This window comes from Barbatula barbatula (genome assembly GCF_947034865.1).
Source record: "Barbatula barbatula genome assembly, chromosome: 8".
NCBI classification, from domain to species: Eukaryota; Metazoa; Chordata; class Actinopteri; order Cypriniformes; family Nemacheilidae; genus Barbatula; species Barbatula barbatula.
In genome coordinates, this window is record NC_136771.1 from 16065776 (window position 1) to 16085416 (window position 19641).

A 19641-nucleotide genomic window follows, 5' to 3' on the forward strand; every position below is an offset into this window, starting at 1 on the left:
ATTTACTGCTGACACATACAAACCAATATGCATTCAAGAGTGAATAGGAATGTGTGTGCATGTGAACAGGGGATGGGCAGGGGTTCACCATTAACTGTCGAAAATATTATATGGTGTTGCAATTTTGTAATGTAACATATACATGGGGAAAATCTGTAGACCATCAAAGCATTTATCACATGCATTTAAACCTATATGTAACTTATTCAACACATTCAATTTAGCAAAGGGTAAACAGGTTTAAAAAGTATATAAAGCATAGACAGTGGGACATCAGAGTACTGTGGATCCTGTTAGGTGTGCACCGAGGACACCTGAGACCAGACCTTGACCATTTCATTTTAGAGAAAACTGATAAATACCAAAAGATATACCAAAATACCTGTGTCTGCAGTAGTAAACACATTGGTCATATAGCTGTCATACAGAGACATCAACTAGATTCTTGGGGCGAAGATTCTTTTGTGACGAAACTAACGTCTCCCCGGTATCAATGCCACCGGTTCCATCAATCAGGCTGCCTACTGGAGTGGGCGTTTGAGAAAGGAGGGGCACTCTAATAACACGTATGTGGTGGCAAATGACCAGGCACACCTGACAGTAATTGTGCCTTATCACAGCTGCCTTAAAGTCTTTAGTGGTCCTCTTTATTGAACACCCGCCTGTGCAGTGCACGCACACTGGGCTAGCTTCCTGGAGATAGAACGTGCATTGTAGCCTGACATGCTTGGTTACTGGGTTGCTAAACCATGCCCCTTGCTTCCTGTGAATTAGGAGATGCTGAGCTGTTGGAGGGAACCTCCTTTAACTCACTGAGCAGGAGAGGAGCGTGTGTGGAAAATGGACTCAACTTCTTACCTGGATCAAACTCACTGAGCCCATTTTCACTGAAACATCTCCAACCAATTTCTATTTGGACATATGAACACTTTAATCCAATTTTTTCGCAATTATCTTAAAATTAATCTTAAAATGAAAGGAATGCATTTCGGAGACATGACACTACAAACCACACCTTGTAAAAAGTGGTGGTGGATACAAATTGTGATCTTTTCAATTTGAGTTTTTGCCACCAAAGTTGAATTTTAAACCTTTTCTTTAGAGGTGTCCTGGTTGATTTACTGGCAGAATAGTCATTGCAAAATGACATTGCACACACTGGATAACCCTTATAATCGTTTGCGCAGCACTCAGCGACCACATATTTAGCTCCTATTGTCCCAGGGGTTTCTGGGAGATGGAGTCATTTAAGCACACAGGCCTGCCTGAAAATCAAAGTGAAAAGTCATGCCAAGGGGCAGAATGGAGATTGCCCATATCCAGGGGGAGTTGACATACTCTTTGCTGAGCTGCTGCCACAGTACTCAAGAGCTATTAAGCAGGAGTCATTCCTTCTACTCCTCCCCTTGATTCCCTCTCACAAGTCCCTCTGGTCAAAGTCAGGTACAAATGGCTGTTTGCTGTACAACTCCCACAACATGTTTGTATCAGCTACATCCTTCACTTACAGCATGTAAAACAAAAAGAGATGGACCACTCTTATTCACAGATGCTTCCAACTGAGACAGAAGGTTTCAGATAGAGACAGGGAAGTGCCATTAGAACATCCAATCTCCCCACCTCTGTAGACCTTAAAACCTTTGGGCCCGGAAAATAAAGCAGCATTGTGTTCTGCCTATACACTCTTGCACACCTACACACTTTAGTCTTTTTCCCTGTCTGTCTTTCACTCTCGTGCACACACAGGCTCATTACTTTTTAAAGAATAAACTCAAACCGAATAGATGATCACCAAGGATGTGCTGCAGGATTTTACAATCATACACTGTAAAAATGCTGGATTATTTGTCTACACATGGTTGGTCAAAAAGGGTCGAACCCAACCCTTGGATTATAAATTATGCTATGATAGGTAGTTTCAGTCAAAAACGCTGCATTGTTTCAACCCATGGTTGGGTCAAATCTAAACATTTCCTGGGTGAATTGAACACAATGGCTGTGTTCTTTCTTTTTTCACCCAACATTGTTTGTATGACATTTCAGAGGGATGCATGAGGATTACTAAAAAACCAAACCTCTCACACCTGCACCATCACTCAACTATCCATCTGGCAGTGACAATTTAGGGAATGTATGAATGACTGTCAAGAGTTTTACTGTTGAGAACTTTCATCACCACATTCACGTAAAAAGGATGTCATCCATATGGCTGGCTGAGAGAAAGACAGCAGGATCATCAGGATGTCAGGGTTGCTAACTGTCACCAGCTGGGTTGAAGACTGAATACTCCTGCTTACAATATAGAAGGTCTCTATCACATCTCGGCCTGTCTTTCAGAATCACAGTGCCTCCGTGTGTCTGTGGCATTCTGAATCAGAGACATATTTCTCACCTCTAATTAGTGTGCAAAGCTCCTGGGGCAATCAGTGCAAGGTTAATTGGAGCCAGCCGGAACACCCTAGCGAACGGCAGTGTAACACCATCTCTCATCATAGACTGTCACCCAAAGGAAGTTCCCCTGAGCACTGCACATGCTCCAAAGCCCTTCCCTTATTTCTCACACTAAAAGATTACAGAAAAACAATAACTGCAACTGCATCATCTCTCTCATTTTATCTCCTGTTTATCATCTTTTCCTCTCCCATTTTCAGCCTCTCATCCTGTCACATATGTGCAATATGTGAATGTGTGTCATATGTTCTCTCACGGGTAGAAAAGGTGCCCGAGTCTGACACACTGGCAACAGCCTTCTTTCCTCTTCAACAAAAGACAAATGCACAAAATAAAAAAGTTCAAACTGATTGTGATTAATTTTGCACTGGTATTTACCTGCCAGAGGTTCAGGGCTATCTGGGATCTACATGGAAGTTAGACAATAAGTATAGATGGTTAGTCCCTGTAGAATATTTCTAAAAACAAGCTAAATAAATATCAATTAAACTACATTAGCCAGCAAATTAAAGTGTCTAGCAAGTGTCTAGCCAGTATTCTTTTTGGTTACTTGGCAAAACTTAAACGTGGCAAAGTCACACGACCCATTCAACAAATTTTTTATTTAAAAACAATTATATTCTATAAATGTAAATATAACTGTAAATATGACACTTGGGAACTTGAAATCAATGTTTGTTGACCCACTGAATTTTGATGTAAGAGCAAACTAAATTTATGTACATTTTGATCAGAAAGCACCAAGGGATATTTTACCTAATTTCCACAAAAACAAATGGATATGAAATTACATCTATCAAACACTATTTCTGTGTATGGTCTCACACCCTTGAAAGCACTTGCACGTTACATTCATTTACATTACATTCAATTTGGTAGTTACACAAATTTGTGTTGCATATTTTTGGTGCAATGCGAGTATGTGTATTTTGTAAAATGTTTGCAACTGTTTCTTATAATCTTTAATAGGGACAACAGAACAGACATTTACACTTATTTTACGTTGTGTGCTGAAATTAAAGAATTGTTTAAGTGCGTTCACATTTGCATTCTTCGCGCCCACTTAAATGTAAGTACACATGTGCAAAGATTCAAGTGTGAATATTTGGACATGCTCAATCCTTATATTATGTGCTCTTTGCAAGAAGCATAAATTATTGAGCAAGCCTCATGATTGCTCTTGCATCATGCGAGAGGCAATGTGAACACGACTCTCTGAACACGCGTTTGACCGTTGATTCATGTGGATTACTAATGTGATGTGCTTTTTGCTTCAAACAAGTTCAAGAACATTTATTGGCAATTAAAAAAACAGAAGACCTGCTAGCATGGTCATACATGGACTTTTCATGCAAAAAAAAGGCTTTTTGGTGCAATGTGCCAATGACATCACAGCAAATCTGCTGCGGGTCATCAAACACAGCTGGCCATAACACAACACTACAACAGCGTGGGAAGGCCCCTGTCCCTTGCTCATTTCCTCTGCAGTGCGTTTTAGGGGAACTCTCTCATCTGAAGAAACAGTGTAACAGTGAAATAGTAATTAAATATAGAAAACTAGCATCACTTTATAATATGAATTTTGATGCATTGTGATTTTAATGAATATTCAAATGATGTATTCATGTCTCAAGGACAATATAGTAAAGATGTAACTATCATCAACCCTTTATGCAATGAGCAGTGGTCCTTGTCTTTCTAGACTGATGAACCTGTGACAGACCTCAACTATGCTGCTGGCCAATCAATAACTAGCCTAGACCTATCCAGCAACTTTAAGGGAAGATCGCTGAATTCTCACTCTTTGATGTTGCTGACCCTGAAGAAAATTCAATTTCCCTCCCCTTCAACAATGACAGCCATTTCTACCCTGCTAGCCATTTCCTTTCCTAGCTACTTCCTAGTACTTGCACGAAATTGTATCCACAACATAAGACAAAAAAAGAAAAGATAAATTAACCTACTATGGGTTTGTTTCAACTCAAAATGCTGGGTTGTTTTAATCAATTGTTGAATCACATATAAACATTTTCTGGGTTTAATTAACCCAGTATTTCAATTACCCGGGATTATTTTAGAGTGTTGCTTAAATGTAATTTAAAGAAAGAGTATTTAAAGAAATTGAATGAAAATGTCATCTGTCATGCAGTTATTCGCCCTTATGGGGCTTGAAACCTGAAAATGACCCTTCTGTAGAACACTCCTTCATTCCTATTTATTTTGACTTGACTTTAGAATTTAACACCAAGTGACCTCATAAAATGCTTCCCTGCAGGAGAGTCAACAATGCTTTACTGTAACCACCAGTAGGCCACAAACACATTAATGCACTTGCTCAGCCTAGCTTAGAGTGTCTCATCTCAAATGCAAAGCCTTTCAGTGAGAGTGGTGGAGCTATTATTATGATAGCTCGAACTTGTATTGATGATACATGGTCGATTGTTGCTGAGAGGGTCCCCTAGATAGGAGATTCAGAAACCAAGGAGTTGCACTTTGGAAAGGTTTGCTTTACTTTCACTGAGTGGATTTACTGTCAACAGATTGCAAAACCATGCCTCTTCAGAACCTTTGCAAGCCTTTTCTGCAAGGCATACATGGAAATAAAGACAGACCTGAGGTATATACTTCTACTACTGCAGATCCAAGGACTGTATAAAAAAATAGTTTGAAAAAGTGCAAGTTTTTAAAAAAGTCATGCATATGTACTTTTGTGTTACACAACATACTTATTTACATTTTCGAGTGAGAAGAAGGCACTTGTTGGGTTATTCCTGACATGCATATGTGCGCAGTGTTTTTTTATAACAAAGTAACATCACCAACTACTGGCTTGCCATGCATAATACAGCATTTATTCTCATTTTCGTTGGTCTGTGTGAATGAAGATCATTATGACAATGTTATTGGGTGATGTGAACAATACTTTCTCTAGTCCGTTTCCGCTCCATCGCTGTAGTGTAGTCACAGAGTCTCATGGATTAACAAACCTGACTTTGCACATGGATTCAATTTTCCACCCTCGACATCATAGAGAGCGAATAAAGAATATTGTATGGTTCTGAAGCCTGTCTGTATGGATATACTTTAAGGTGATAATGACTGTTTCTTATGCAGTCCTTTTTTGACATGAATTCAATTACAGTTTTCTGGTATTAATGCATTTCGAATAGTTTATAAACTGCATAGGCTGTATTAAATCATCTCTTGTAGACCATTAAGACATGGTTTAACTCCATCCTTGACAGAGACAAAGCTTTTTTTGCGGTGGTGACCCTGTCAAAATTCTAACTGTGCTGGCTGAGAGATAAAACAAGAAAAGACAACTTCACGATAATTCTGGCATTAAATTTCATACTATTTAATTTCAAACGGGTTGTCCCGATTCTCCTAATGAGTAATGGGTGTTTTTTGGTCATAACGTGCAATGAACCAATCAGTGTGTCAGCTTCCATTCAGATGTGCTCGGATTTACTATTTACACGGCGGAATTAGAAGATCAGACACTTCTCCTGAGAGGTTAAAGTGCGCAAGCAGACAATCTACAGGACATGTCCTACATTTACATTTACATTTATTCATTTGGCAGACGCTTTTATCCAAAGCGACTTACAAGTAGTTTTTTACAGTGACACATTACTGCAGAGCAATCAGGGGTAAGGTGCCTTGCTCAAGGGCCCTTCAGTCATGACCTGCTGGCACTGAGATTAGAACCAGCAACCTTCTGATCTTATACATTGTAATTCATTTTTGGCATTATTGTGTGCTTCTGTATGTCCCTCTGTGTGTAATAAGCAGAATGCAAGAGCGCTGTTCACCCGCCTGTAGGCGCATATTCCTAACGTGCTCTTTAAATAAGTAAAATAAATTTCGCCACTAACTTTAGACTTTAGAGCAGGTTTGAGTTGGTCTATATTAAGTTTCTCAAAATAGCAAAACACCAACAATGCGGCTGAGCACAATACATTTTTAGACCAACACGCCCATGGGCGCACAAATGAGTGCAAATGCATTTGCTGTTTAAACAACACAGTGCAGGACCGGAAAATGAGATCTGCGTCGGGCTGAAATGAGCAAAAACACTTGCGCTGAGCCGGGTGTACGATACGGCCCATGGTATTAAGAAAACTACTTCAAATGTGTGTTTGGTTGTTTATTGATTTATTTACTTTTGTCTGAGGACACTTGATAAACGGAAAAAACGATTCATATTTGTTTGGTAGGCTGCGAGATTCCATTTGTCAAATTTGAAATCTGAACAAATGAATTAACTTGTGATAGTCCATTTCATTTGCACAGTTACTACTTCACATACTCTTTTAAAACTTCAAAATTGTAATCTCTAGGCCTGAACCCACACAAAAAAGTACAAAAGAAACAAAGCACATTACTTTCGACTTTGAATAAAAAGAGTTGAACACATAACCTGAAATGTTTAGAGATCTTTTATAGCATATATCACTTTAGCAGTCGAAAAAAGTAAATAGGTAACAGATAGTTTGTAATAAACAGGTCACGGTCAACAGCTACAGGTTTTGAGTAAACTTTCAAAAAATTATCTGATGATGTAATGAATGTTTATGGGAAAACATTTTTTTACAGAGGAAACATAGTTTTGTTAAGTTAAAAGATAAGGGTTGTTGACGTAGACAGAAAAAGAGAGAGAGGGAGAAAGTGTGGCTCAGAGCAGAGGGGACCGTGACCTGAATGATCAATGACTGGGGTCCAGCAGGCACTGCTCAAATCTGGACTCACTAATGAAGGCCAGATCCAAAGCTTGACTCCATGACACTGCTAGGGACCAGTGCTCTCTCAAACTGTGAGACACTCGGCGGGGATATGTGAACTGAGCACACGTGGTGCTGCACAAAAACCAACTTAAAGCTAAGTCTAAATATTTAAAATTGTATTGTCAAACTAGGGAACATCGATGCTCCCTGGTTTCAGCGTTACAATGTGGTAGCTTTTAGGGAAACAAACATTTCAGTGCACTGGAGGGAATTTGAAAATGAGACAGCCATTAAAAAGGACGACTCCCTGATCCTTGCCCTGACTACTGAACAAGGGAGATAATATTAATAGAAACTTTTGTCCAAAGGCATTGAAGATACATTTTTGTCAGGAATATTTAGCGACATTTTTGTATTCCCTGGGAACCAAACTCATGACCGTAGCATTTCTTGTGCCACTATCTACCAGTTAAGCTACAACGTAACCTGCTCCCCATTTTCAGTAGTCTCCCAGAATCACTGAAGACTTATACAAACTGCCATGGATAAGACGGAATGGAACAGTTTTTATATCCAATATAAGAAGTATTACTTTCAAAATCTTTTGGCCATTGTAACCTGCATATAACCCTACAACTTCAAAAACATACCCTCATCTATTTCACTATTGCGTAACTTGGGACATATGGTGTATAGTGACGAAAGCAGGCTGAAATAACAGAATGCAGAAATGAGCTCTGTTGTGCTGAAAACAAATCATATAAACTCTCGTAAAGATACTTTGAAATTTAAAGCCTAAGCTAAAAAGATGTAAGGTACAGTTCTGCTCAGCACTGCTCAAGTCCTGTTTGCTACAGTATTATAGAAATGGAAAAAAATAGAAGATAGGAGAAAAGCAAGTTTTTGTGTAATTAAAAGTATGATATGACAAAAGAAAAGGCGATTGTGATAACTGATGTGTAAGCTCATCTCCAGCTGGCCATTTGTTTGTGTGGGCAGGAGCCTGCTTTAGGCGGGGGTTGAAGGGGAGATCGAGTGGGTGAAATCACCTTGATTCAGTGCACCAAACCTTTGATGTGCCTGAAGCTGACTCTACTAGCCCAGAGCAAAGCATATGCCTTAAAAACTCAAATCCAGCTTGACGTCCTGAAATCATAACCATATGCAAGAATTCATTTTAGAAACACTGCGGCTCCGCACAGCCGATGGATGAGGCATAAGCCAGCGATAACAAAAAGCAGGTTAGATGACGGTGGGAGTCATCTGACCTCCAGTAAGGAGGTGATGGAGGTAAAGGGATGGGCCTTGGCACAGAAAGGGGTGTCAAGGAGGCATGTTGTACAAAAAAGGTTTGGTTAAGGATCATTTCCAAAATTTCTGTGCAGTGTTCGACTACCTAAAATGGAAGTTTCTCATACGAGATTAGAGGTAGGTTGAGGCAAAGGTTAGTGCAAGAAGAAAGAATGAGAGTCGCTGAAAACCTATTCCAGCATTTAGGTAATTGTGCACTCTGCTGTTTCATTTTGGTGAATAACACAAAGATGAGGAAGGTTTGTGTGCATGAACAGTTGGATTGACATGAAAAATATGCCATTAAATATAACTTTACAGTGTATAGACGCAAACGCACACCTTCGGAGGTACCGGTCAAGGAAGATAAATATCTATGTAGTAGAAAAAACGACCACACATTCACTTTTCATTAGAGGGACGTTTCGGCACTGACTCTACTCTGCCATGAAAGCAGCATCAGCGTCAAACATGTAAAAACAGTATGCCTTACATAGCTAGGGTAATTATTTAAAATGAACTCCTACTTCCTCAAATCAACTAAAACACTCAATTATGTTGAATTTCATTTACTCTAATGCCCCCCATTATATTAAACAGTATTCAAAGGCTCCCCCTCCCAAAAACTCACAATTTCTATCCGATAAATTATTTTAGAGCTTGACATTAACTGGAAAAGCATGTATTTATTATAAAAAATGGCCAAATAATAAGAAACATCTTGTTTTCTAGTTTTTGTATGTATTTCAAGGCTCATTTCTTTCATTTTAAATGATTAGTCATCTTGAGGCCAGCTGGTCAGCTGGTATACCCTTGTAGGCCATTGCCCCCCTGTTGAGAACCACTGCCCTAGAGTTGCACCCCCCAAAGGAGGACCCTGTTGTAAATGTATGGCTGTATCTGGTTAAACTGAATTATCAATGGCGCTCAACAAATGTAAGATATAACTAAAACTCAGCCGATGCTACAGCGTATCAAATTACTATACGTGTGTGTGTTTGCAATAACACAGTTGCTATAAAAGTTGCACATAACAAAGAAAAACTAGTTTAATGACACTTATTCAACGTAGCTGCATTAAACATTTCATGCCATTTATTTCAAATAAATCAAGTACCTAAGTGCAGAAATAAAACATTGGCTTTTTTGCATTGTATGCATGTTTTCATTTAAACGTCTAAAACTAGACCTTGCTCTTAATGACAATGTATGAATAAACGTCATTCACATGTACGAAAGTGATTATGTTGGTTTTTCACTGTTATAGCTTGAGGAAAGCATACTGATGCTGCTAAAGGGCTACTGTGTGATGTGTTTTTGTCTGTGTAATGACTGTCAGGCTGCTTGTGGTTGCAGTTTTCTGGGGTCTGTTACCTCCTTTCTTAATCAAATCATGTCTTTTGGCCAGAGGACATCCTTCATTAAATTTATCAGGAAGGGAGCATATTGTGCCTGGCTGAAGCACGTTGGGTTGTACCCCCTACAAATTCCTTTGCGCCATACAAGATGGGCCAAGCATACTGCACCCAGATGTCAGGTTTATTTGAATAAAATAGACTCATTGTGTGGACACCCTGGCTTGTCCCTGGGGGAGAAGGGGGGGGCTGGGTAAATTAATTCTGTGGGGGGTTTTAGCACATGGTAGAAGGGGAATGAAGGGGATGGAGGAAAAGAAGGCACTTAGCTTAGCTTAGCACTTACATCTGGCTCTCCTGGAATCTCTGTCAGAGTCAGAGAAACTGCATCTCATAAAAGAGGTAAAGAAAGTCAGCGGAAGCTAAATGTTCTACAAGGACAAAAACATTACTGGGAATGTCGCTCAGCCTGGGGCGAATCCACAAGTTGGCCGCCATGGACCCTTCCTCCACTTTCCCTACTCCTCCTCACTGCCTCTTTCCAATAGAACAAGAGACAGCCCAGACTGATCTGAATTCCATCTGTTGGGGAGAGGCCAAGTGACAGCAGAGAAATACAGGCATCTGGTCTCCATTTCTGTCAGGCTGGTGTTCCAGCTTACATCTTACAGCTGGGAAAGGATGAGGGAGAGGAGAAGGTGCTGGCAAAGGACTAGAAAGGAGGTCTGTGCTGGCATTCTAAGGGTTTTCTTCAATTTGTCACATATCACCCTGCATCATAACAGGAGATGTGTAGAAAGGTGCTTATGTTGCTATGACCGTTGAGCCCAAAGAAGCAGTATTAGCTCACCCCTCACTCTCACATACAAGTTCCTGTGAAGGGCCCAAAAAGATCACTGAGTTATCAACAGTCAAGACTCTGACAATAGATCAGAACAAAAGCAAAAGAACAAAGAAGCACACAAAGCCGGCAGGCAGGACTTCAGCAGCCAACGCGCTCAAACACACGCACATGTGCGTGCTCCTCTACTCCCATATGAGCTCATGTTCACTCTGTGGATCACTCAGATTTTTTTATACCTGCATCAGCCTTTCTGCATTAGCAAAATTTTATGGCAGTTGTTTACATTTTGCCTATGTAATATAATACAAACTTTTATAACTGACCTTATAATACTGTACTTTTTAAGTACAATGCATAGTATAATGCATAGCGTATGGTATAATTAGAAACATGGGCCTGTTATTAAATATGGAATATTAAAGATAACTTTATCAAATAAATATTAAATTGGTTAGTTATTCATTCGAAAATATTGCCTTATTGACGATAAGTGTTATGAGTGCAACCACAGACTCATTCAATATACAAACGTGTATTTAGAGTGAAACCTTTAGCAGACGCTTTATCCAAAGCGTACAGTAGTTTTCTTCTCTTTTGAGTATTTAGTAAAACCGATGCGCTAGTGATTACCAATTACGCAGCAAAACAAATAAAATGCTAAATTGACCCCCCCCCTAAAAAATGATGTGCATCTATAAAGTTTTTATAAAATCTAGTGTTATAGTTTACAGTAAAGTATACTGTAACAAATACCATTGCACATAACAGTTTTTATTAAATAAAAATTGATTTACTGACGATGAAAATTAATCTGAGACTCTACGATTACTGTAACAATTTCTATTTTCTGATCTATCAATTGAATATTATTTTGTAAATGTGTAAATCTTAATTTTTATAATATTTTTGATACTTTTATTTCAGTTTTATTCATTTGTTCATGGATTTTCATGTTATCACACACCTGCTCCAGATGCCCAATATAAAATAGTTGAGAACAAAAAGGCATAATTTTGGAAAAATTGGATAAAGGGAGAAATAGTTAATGGGATGAGAGACAAAGAGAACTAAAATACTGCAGGATGCCATAAAAAGGCCAGACATGAGGAAATCACAAGAGTGTGATACTGGACAAGAGGAAAGTGTGACAGGGAACGGCTTCAACTTATGAGAGAAAGAGTCACAGATACAGTATGTATTAGTGCTGACAGAAGTGTTATCTAGAAGACTCGACATTAAACAAAAAACGATTAACCATAAACCACCACAGAGTTTAACAATGACCCATAAAAACACAAATTGAATAAAGAACACAACACAATGCTGTGCTGTGGCACTGCAGATGTGTGACTAACTGACAACGAAAAATCTGAAAGGATACTCTTTAGCCGACTGTTAATCTGTCACCCACACGCACGAAAATACCTCAAATGATCTGATAAATCATACATAAAGAACTGCCTTATGTTTAAAATATTATTCTACATTTTCCTTTGCAATCTTCTTAATTCTTCTTAATTCTGTAATTTCATTACATTTAGAGATGTGACATTTGAGGCCTCCTGAAAGTGCACACAAACACAGAAGCACACTGCTATGTGCATACATACATAATCACAATCACTTTGTGTCTTTACTCGATCTGATTCCTTCACTCTTCCACGCCTTTTTCTTCTCTTTTATAACATGAAATATTTATGAGGGCAGAATTAAGATTCTTGCGCATATGCTCCTGCTGGCACCTTCCGCTGGTTGTGACATCATGTGTCAAGGCTCTGATTAACAATACTCTACGCTCTTGTCTCCAGACTGACAGACAGACGATGCAGAGATTGAAGTGAGCAGGTAAATAACAAGAAAACCAAAGGAGAGGAAAATAAGTCACATTTAACCAGAGAATGGAGGGGAGAGAGAGAGAGAGAGAGAGAGCAGACTAGAACATTCATTAGTGTTGATGTCAGGGTAGTGCTCTTTTGTTTGGTCAGTTATGAATCTGAGCTCTTACAGTACCTGCCTTGAATGGATGCTGGATGTAACATGGCTAACATTGGGAGAACTATAAAGTTTTTGGCCTAAGAGGTGAAGTTCTGTTTTAATCGTGCTGAAAAACCAACCGAATCTTTTAAATCATTGGTTTTCATCTGAATTTTCAGTTGATTCTGAGTTGTATGGGATACATGTCAGGTTTTGTAATGGACTAGGGGCGGTATCTACCAAACTCTAAATTATATCAGAATAGTATCACTTACAAATGAAATTATTTAAAAAAACAATACTAATATCAAACCTAAAAGCTTTGTGTTTGCGTTTCATACTTAACACTTGGAACAATACAACACGCAATACCCAACAGTGTCCGAAAGACCAAGTGTCCTTACTTGCCTGCAAACCCACAAAAATGTTGGACCTTGCATTTGGAGACACACTGGAGAAATTTAATTCACAAATTTCAGACTACATGAGATACAGGGGTTGATATTTTGTCATGTCATATTTAATGCCTGGGGCGTTATATCGGAAAAGGGCAGTGAGAGACACAAACAGACATTCCACACAAAACAAATATCTACAGAACTTAAAAAAAACTGCAGCCTTGTACAATTCTTTCCAGTCAAATGATATGAGAAAAAGTGTGTGAGAGGGAGAGATTTACTCACAGAAGCCATTTCCTTGTACAAGGCCTCAAAACCGCCTTCAGGCTCAGCATGTTGTTCCACTTAGGCATGGCCTCCAAACCAAAGCCATCCACCTCTCTTTCTGCTATTGGCGTTGGTCTTACAAGGCTAACCACAAGCACATGTTGAGTTGCTCTTAACTAATTCATACAGGAACACTTTGGTTTTGTTGCAAACCCAAAAGCCCTGTACCTTATATTAAAATGTGTCTGATTTCAATTAAAGGAGCAAGAGCGAAGGATTGCAGGATAGCGGTTATATGGTCTTTTTTATCAGCTGCAGTCACTACAGTTTCTCCTTGTACTTTTGTCCCCTTGTTTCTAACATGAAAGGTTGACAAAAACAAATATGATTCAAGCACCTATGATGAAAGGGTTATTTTAATTTCTATCTATTGTTTATTCACCTTAGGATAAATTAAGTGCATGTGTTTTTCTGAATGGTGTTTACAATTTGTATAGGATTTTCTGTTTTAATGTTTTTAATTTACCTGTAATATGTAGCCTCTAACGTAGTCTCTAAGCGTCCAGCCCAGGCCATGGAGGATGTGCAGAACCTCTTCCTGTTTAAGGACACTGAACAGACGGTCCAGCAGGATTTTTAACCTCACAGGTACTGCCTGAGTCCCATACAGCATCAGACTGCTGATGTCAAATACCACATTGGACTGCACGATTTCCACCTGTGTCGGGTGGTATAGATGCTGTGTGCTCAGCTTGTCGAGAGCTACAATCACAAAAGCAACAAACACAAAATTACTGCTATAGACTGCAAAGTGTTGTAAAACTAAATCCAGAAAACTATTTGTGACCCAGTCTATGAAAACTACATAATAGTAAACTAAAACAATTACATCATTGTTATAATAAATCACAGGGCCCACACAGAACTGAGCAACCGATGTATAATGCCTTCCAAAAAGTTGTGGTGTTTTGAAATCAAGGTATTTTCATTTTCCTGTCCATTTAGGCATAACAATATATTTAAATAAAACACGTAATGTTTAACTTAATACAATCAGATTCGTGTTAAGCTGGAATAATTCATACTTTTTCATCATTAAATAATAGTAATAAAAAAATGTAAAGTAACATTATTGTTACAAAAAGAAGTAAACTGTAAAACATTGCTGTAAATTCGCAGCAGGTTTGCCAGTAAATTACTGGGTGTAAAATTTAGTTTTAAGCATAAACTTCCCTAGTTTATATATTTTTCATTCATAAAACAAGACTAAATATCTTCTTAAATTTTCTTGTAAATGTACCGTAATTTAAGAAGTTTTATATATGTTTAATACAAAACAATAGTATTAAGTTGTAATTAAATCTACAGTAAGTTACTGGCAAACCTGAAAGCAACACTACAGGTACAGTTTTACTGTGTGGAATTAAATATGTAGCATAAAGCTCATTGTTCTGAGGTACTAAAACATCAAATGAAGCCTAATTCACACTGATCCAACAAATAGAAACACACATAGACCGTATGAACTATGAACTCTGTTCACATGCACAAATGCTCAAAACAAAGATCCTTTCCGACATCCTCTATAGAATGTAAAAGCACACTTTGATAAAGACACTTCAAATGACAAAATAATTCATAGATTTGTCTGCTTTTTTCTCCCTCTCTTTTACTTCTATGTCTTAGTGACACTTGCTTCCTTCCCTCAGTCCAGGACAGATTTTTGTGACTACTGTAGGTTATTGCCTGACAACAGTCCCTGCCAGAAAGGAACATGATAAAAAATGAAGAACTACATGTCAGAATTGCTGCCAACGCTACAAAACAAAATGAGAGGTCTGTGTCAGAATGGGGTAAAAAGAAGAGTGGTTGAGGAAGGATAGTGGCTGACAGTTCAGAGTGAAATTTAGACTAGTCAAAGGGCCCCATGTGATGGTCCCTTTAGGCCTGTCTCTTTTACTTTCATCCCAACCCAACAGGTGTTTCTTTCGTCTCTCTATGAACCCAACTGTCTTTTCGCCTTTAACTCCATCCTTTGTGACTGTCATCTCTTTCGTTTTATTTACACCAGAACTGTAACTACTTTTTGACCATTCTATGGTTTAGATTTTTCGCAGTTAGGAATTTATTTTATTGGTGTAAAGGAAAATCTTTTGAATTTTGTACACAGCATTGGAGAATTAAGACGTGTAAAATAGGGAGTCAGAGCGTATCGACTGGCCATTATAAAATAAAACAATAGAAAAAGGTGAAAGCCTGGAGAGTCTATGGCAATCCCTCTTTATGATAATAATGTTGCCAATATAAAATCAATTGAATAAATTTCGCAAATTTAAATTTTTTACAGTTTTCCAATTAAATTAATAAAATCTTTTTTAATACACCCCGGAAAAAACAAGGGGTCAACAAAAGTGCATTTTTAGTCTCAATTCTTTGCCTTTCACCTTTATAATCTTTTGATATTTAACACAATCAACATAAAGATCAAAAAGCACACTCTATACAGTATGTCATGAATCAATAGTAACAACTTAAATGAAACCAAATTAGTTATTCATACTCTGTTACAGCTGGGAACACCAACGGCCAGCAAACAAGCATCTCCAGAAAGACGACATGTATGAAAAATGATGAAAATACTCTCAGCTTCACCATACATTTTATTAGCAAAAAGCATATAATTACTAAAGAATGTAGACTGAAAATGAATAGATGTATCTTTCAACACTTAGCGCTGATGTTATTGTCCTGGACCCAAAATGGAAAAATAATCGTGTTTTTGTGTATGTATTTATTGATTTATAAAGTATTTTTAAATCCTGTAATATTGTTAAACTTGTTTTGATTGTATTTAATGTGGAAAATTACTTTTAGGCCATTGTATCTCTAGACGATAATTTTCCATCTGTATCTAAAATATGCACATTTGCTAATTCTGTACCCTGAAGTTTACTTAACATTATATCAACCAACTTCTTGTGGTATCACCCTGGAATGCTTTTCTGAAAGAGTTCACATTTATATTCGGCTCTTATTGATTGACATTCCTTCATCATTCAGAATACAGTACTTGTAAATAATTTTTGTAAATAATAAAAGTTGTGTGATTAATATCAAGTAAATATTAGTAATATTGATAAAATCAATAATATTAATACATTATTTTATTGGCACATTTGAGCTTATACCATTGGATTATTTTTTAAGATCATGATAAACATTCAAATTAAGTGACCCTAAATCTTACACAGTTTAAACAGTTGTGTAATATAAATAAAGAAAAATAGAATAATATATTATCCTTGTAGTGTCTCCAGTTGTTCAATGTTTCCCTGCTGCACTGACAAGTATTTACTAAAATCCAATTCAATTTATTTCTATTTAAACGCTGTGATTATTATTATGTTTTATTTATATACTTCACAAACACAGACACATTCTGTAAAATCCATTCATGAGCTATCAGTAAATATATAGTATATAAAAATATAGATATTTTCTCATTCATTTTGACTCACACTCACCATGAGCGACCCATCCATGCTTGCACTGGTCGCATGTCCTTAGGTGGATTTTTCCAGGTTGGAAACATTCACATGTGCAGTTTACCAGAGTACAGCGGATGGCCTGCAAATACACAAATAAATCATCAATAAACTGGATTTTCCATTCGAACAATTGAGAAGTTCGTTCTACAGATTTCACTCTTGCACTGTTTTATTAATACAAACAATGATTTGAATTCATTCATTTTCGCTCATTTTGCTATTGTCTATGGACAGAGAGAATGGTTTATGCTGGACTCTAAGTCGACTGACATCACGCTAACAAGTTTCCATTTTCTCTCATGTCATTCTCACATAGGCACATTTAAGCTAGTTTTTCTTCCTCTTACCTGAATACTGGTCTGTTTTTGCCCCCATTTAAAGTTCCCTTGTTTTGACAAAAACTGTCATTACATGATTCGGAGACTGAATCAGTGCTGACCCCTAAAGCTTTTAGCAACAAGGGGTTAAGTGTCCAATAAGACAGCCAGCCCGGCAGAACCAAACAATGGTATTGTGTGATAAGACATCTCCTTAATCACTGAGAGTCACTGAAAGTACTCCAGCAGGAAGAGAGGAAAGGTGGAGAGGCCATTGCTGGCACCTCTCTTGTCAAAACTGCTCACAAGATTTATTTAAAAGTGAGTTAAACACATTTTGTTTTCTTCTGTGATTGTAATTTTCAAGCATTGTGTGAATGTATTTTACTACATTACTACAAGTTATTTTATATTATTTAACACATTTTGATATCTTGATTATAATTTCAGTATATATCATAATTCTTTAATATCATTTTATTGATTCTTTGCATTACTTAATCGAAATTAAAAATGTTTATCAAGATTACGCTATTGTCACGTAACTTGTATCACATCCACTTAAATTCTCTCCCAGACTTTTTTCCAGTGACGTGACTGCTTAAATGTGGCTGCGATAGATTATTTAAGTATAACCAAAATAGCGATTTTGGTTAGATGGCATCTCAACATAAACATCGTTGCTCGCTAGTTTTTGCGTTGTATTGTGAGAATTTTTAGGGAATGAACATTTAAGTGAACTTGAAGTATTTCACGAATTAGACAGGCCTTAAAATGGCCTCCCTAATCAGTGCCATGATTCATTTTTAAAGTGACACAAAATTATTTACATTTTTTTGCAATAATATCATCTGTCAATTACAACACACACAGGTCAGAGTTTAGAGAGACTAGAGTTGATACTGGTGGTCAAATGAGGCAATGAATTGATCAAAATTGATGAAAAGTCTGAAAAGAGGTTTATTCCTCGTCCAGTTGTTGTTAGACTGAATGACAGGAATGGTACAGAAGATGATGATCTTGTTAGAACCCCTCCTTTGGGACATCCAATTTAGGCCATGCGAAGTAATTCCATTTTGCATTTAAAGGAAACACCCAAGCCATGATAAATGGAAATAGTGCAGATATCAAATGCTAACAAGTGGGATCTGATGACTTATAGTTTTAGTTTAATTAAACAATTTAGCATCTCAGTGGTGGAAATGCTGCACTTTTAATTTCCCATTACAGACCTTGCTGCATCACGCTGAGACAAAACAGCATCCAATGCTGAACCCAAATATTTTTACGTCCATTAATAACTTATGGAGTTTTTTGTACCTTGTCTCAATCATCGTTGGTTTGCTCACTGAGGGGTTATATATATATATACATATTTATATATTTATTCTTTTATTTAATCCATTTAAAAAGTGTGCAATAACCCAGCCGATCTCCAGAGATCTCCATACTTTGACATTAGTCTAGACATACAATGTTATACAACAGCCTTCTTATAACTGTATACTGTAGGTATGACATAGCAAATATGGTGCATATAGTGGACACTGACCAGAAGCAATAGACAAAGAGAATTCCAACACATCTGCTTGGACCAGTGAGGACCTTGTGAACTCTTCTCAAAACCTCAGCTGACAGAGATCAAACCAGTGACAGCCTACTGCAGTATCTAGAGACATAACTGTGTTCAAAGTGCTGGAATGAGGGGCACAGGGAGGGGGGGCACTCGGCCGCCTCGGGAGGACAGGGGAGGGAGGTAAGCCTCTCCTGCCAACGACTGATCTTCTTTCCCTCTACCTTGTTGTCTCTGTGCTGTCACACGCTGATTGATCCAGGTGTTTTATAGCTATCTGGAGGCACAGAGCATTCAGACAAAGAGAGGCCTCTGTCAATCCTTTTGATTGGGGCTGCACATTCCTGAGCCAGATGGTGGACAGGCCTTCTATGGACAACGCCAATCCACATACCTCTCTCCAGATCTCAGGAGAGTGTGCACTATCTCTCAGACGGTAAAGGTAACTGTTAAACATGTTTTTGAAAATATTACCATTTAAAAAATCTTAAGAATTTAAACGTCAAAGCCATTTCTACATTTAAGAATTAGTTTGGCAGAACTACAGATATATTTGTAGTTCAAAAACTAGATGAACTTGATGACTGAGATACAGTATTAAATATAAATAGTAAACAATATTCTCGCTCAATCGTGCATACAGACACCTTTAATCACTCTGAACTTTTAAGACATTTGGACTGTATTAGTTTACTGAGTATACAGGAACAGGGCCAGAGAAACATATCTGTATATTATAAGTCTGTAGAACAAATTGTCCTTCAAATACCAGGAATTTGATTCTCCCGATCTCTAAGTTTCAAGTATCAAACAACTGAAAGCAGACCAGGTTCCAGGCTTTTTTTGCACAAAAAGGAAATTATGACCGAAGGGGTAAGATATAACTTTTCTCAGTTT

At 37.7% G+C, this 19641-nt stretch overlaps 1 protein-coding gene across 2 annotated transcripts in view; it reads right to left on the minus strand.

Moving 5' to 3' along the window:
- bnc2 (basonuclin zinc finger protein 2) overlaps positions 1-19641 on the minus strand; it is a 124306-nt gene that overhangs the window by 16793 nt on the left and 87872 nt on the right. Inside the window, exons 3-4 of one of the 2 annotated variants that reach the window (XM_079462518.1) lie at positions 16831-16933; positions 13833-14068 (exon numbers count right to left, since the gene is read on the minus strand). In XM_079462518.1, the coding sequence (XP_079318644.1) occupies positions 13833-14068; positions 16831-16933 (339 nt within the window). Of the gene's footprint in view, positions 1-382; positions 536-13832; positions 14069-16830; positions 16934-19641 lie in introns of those variants that run through there. The other variant, XM_079462519.1, reaches the window with a different exon arrangement.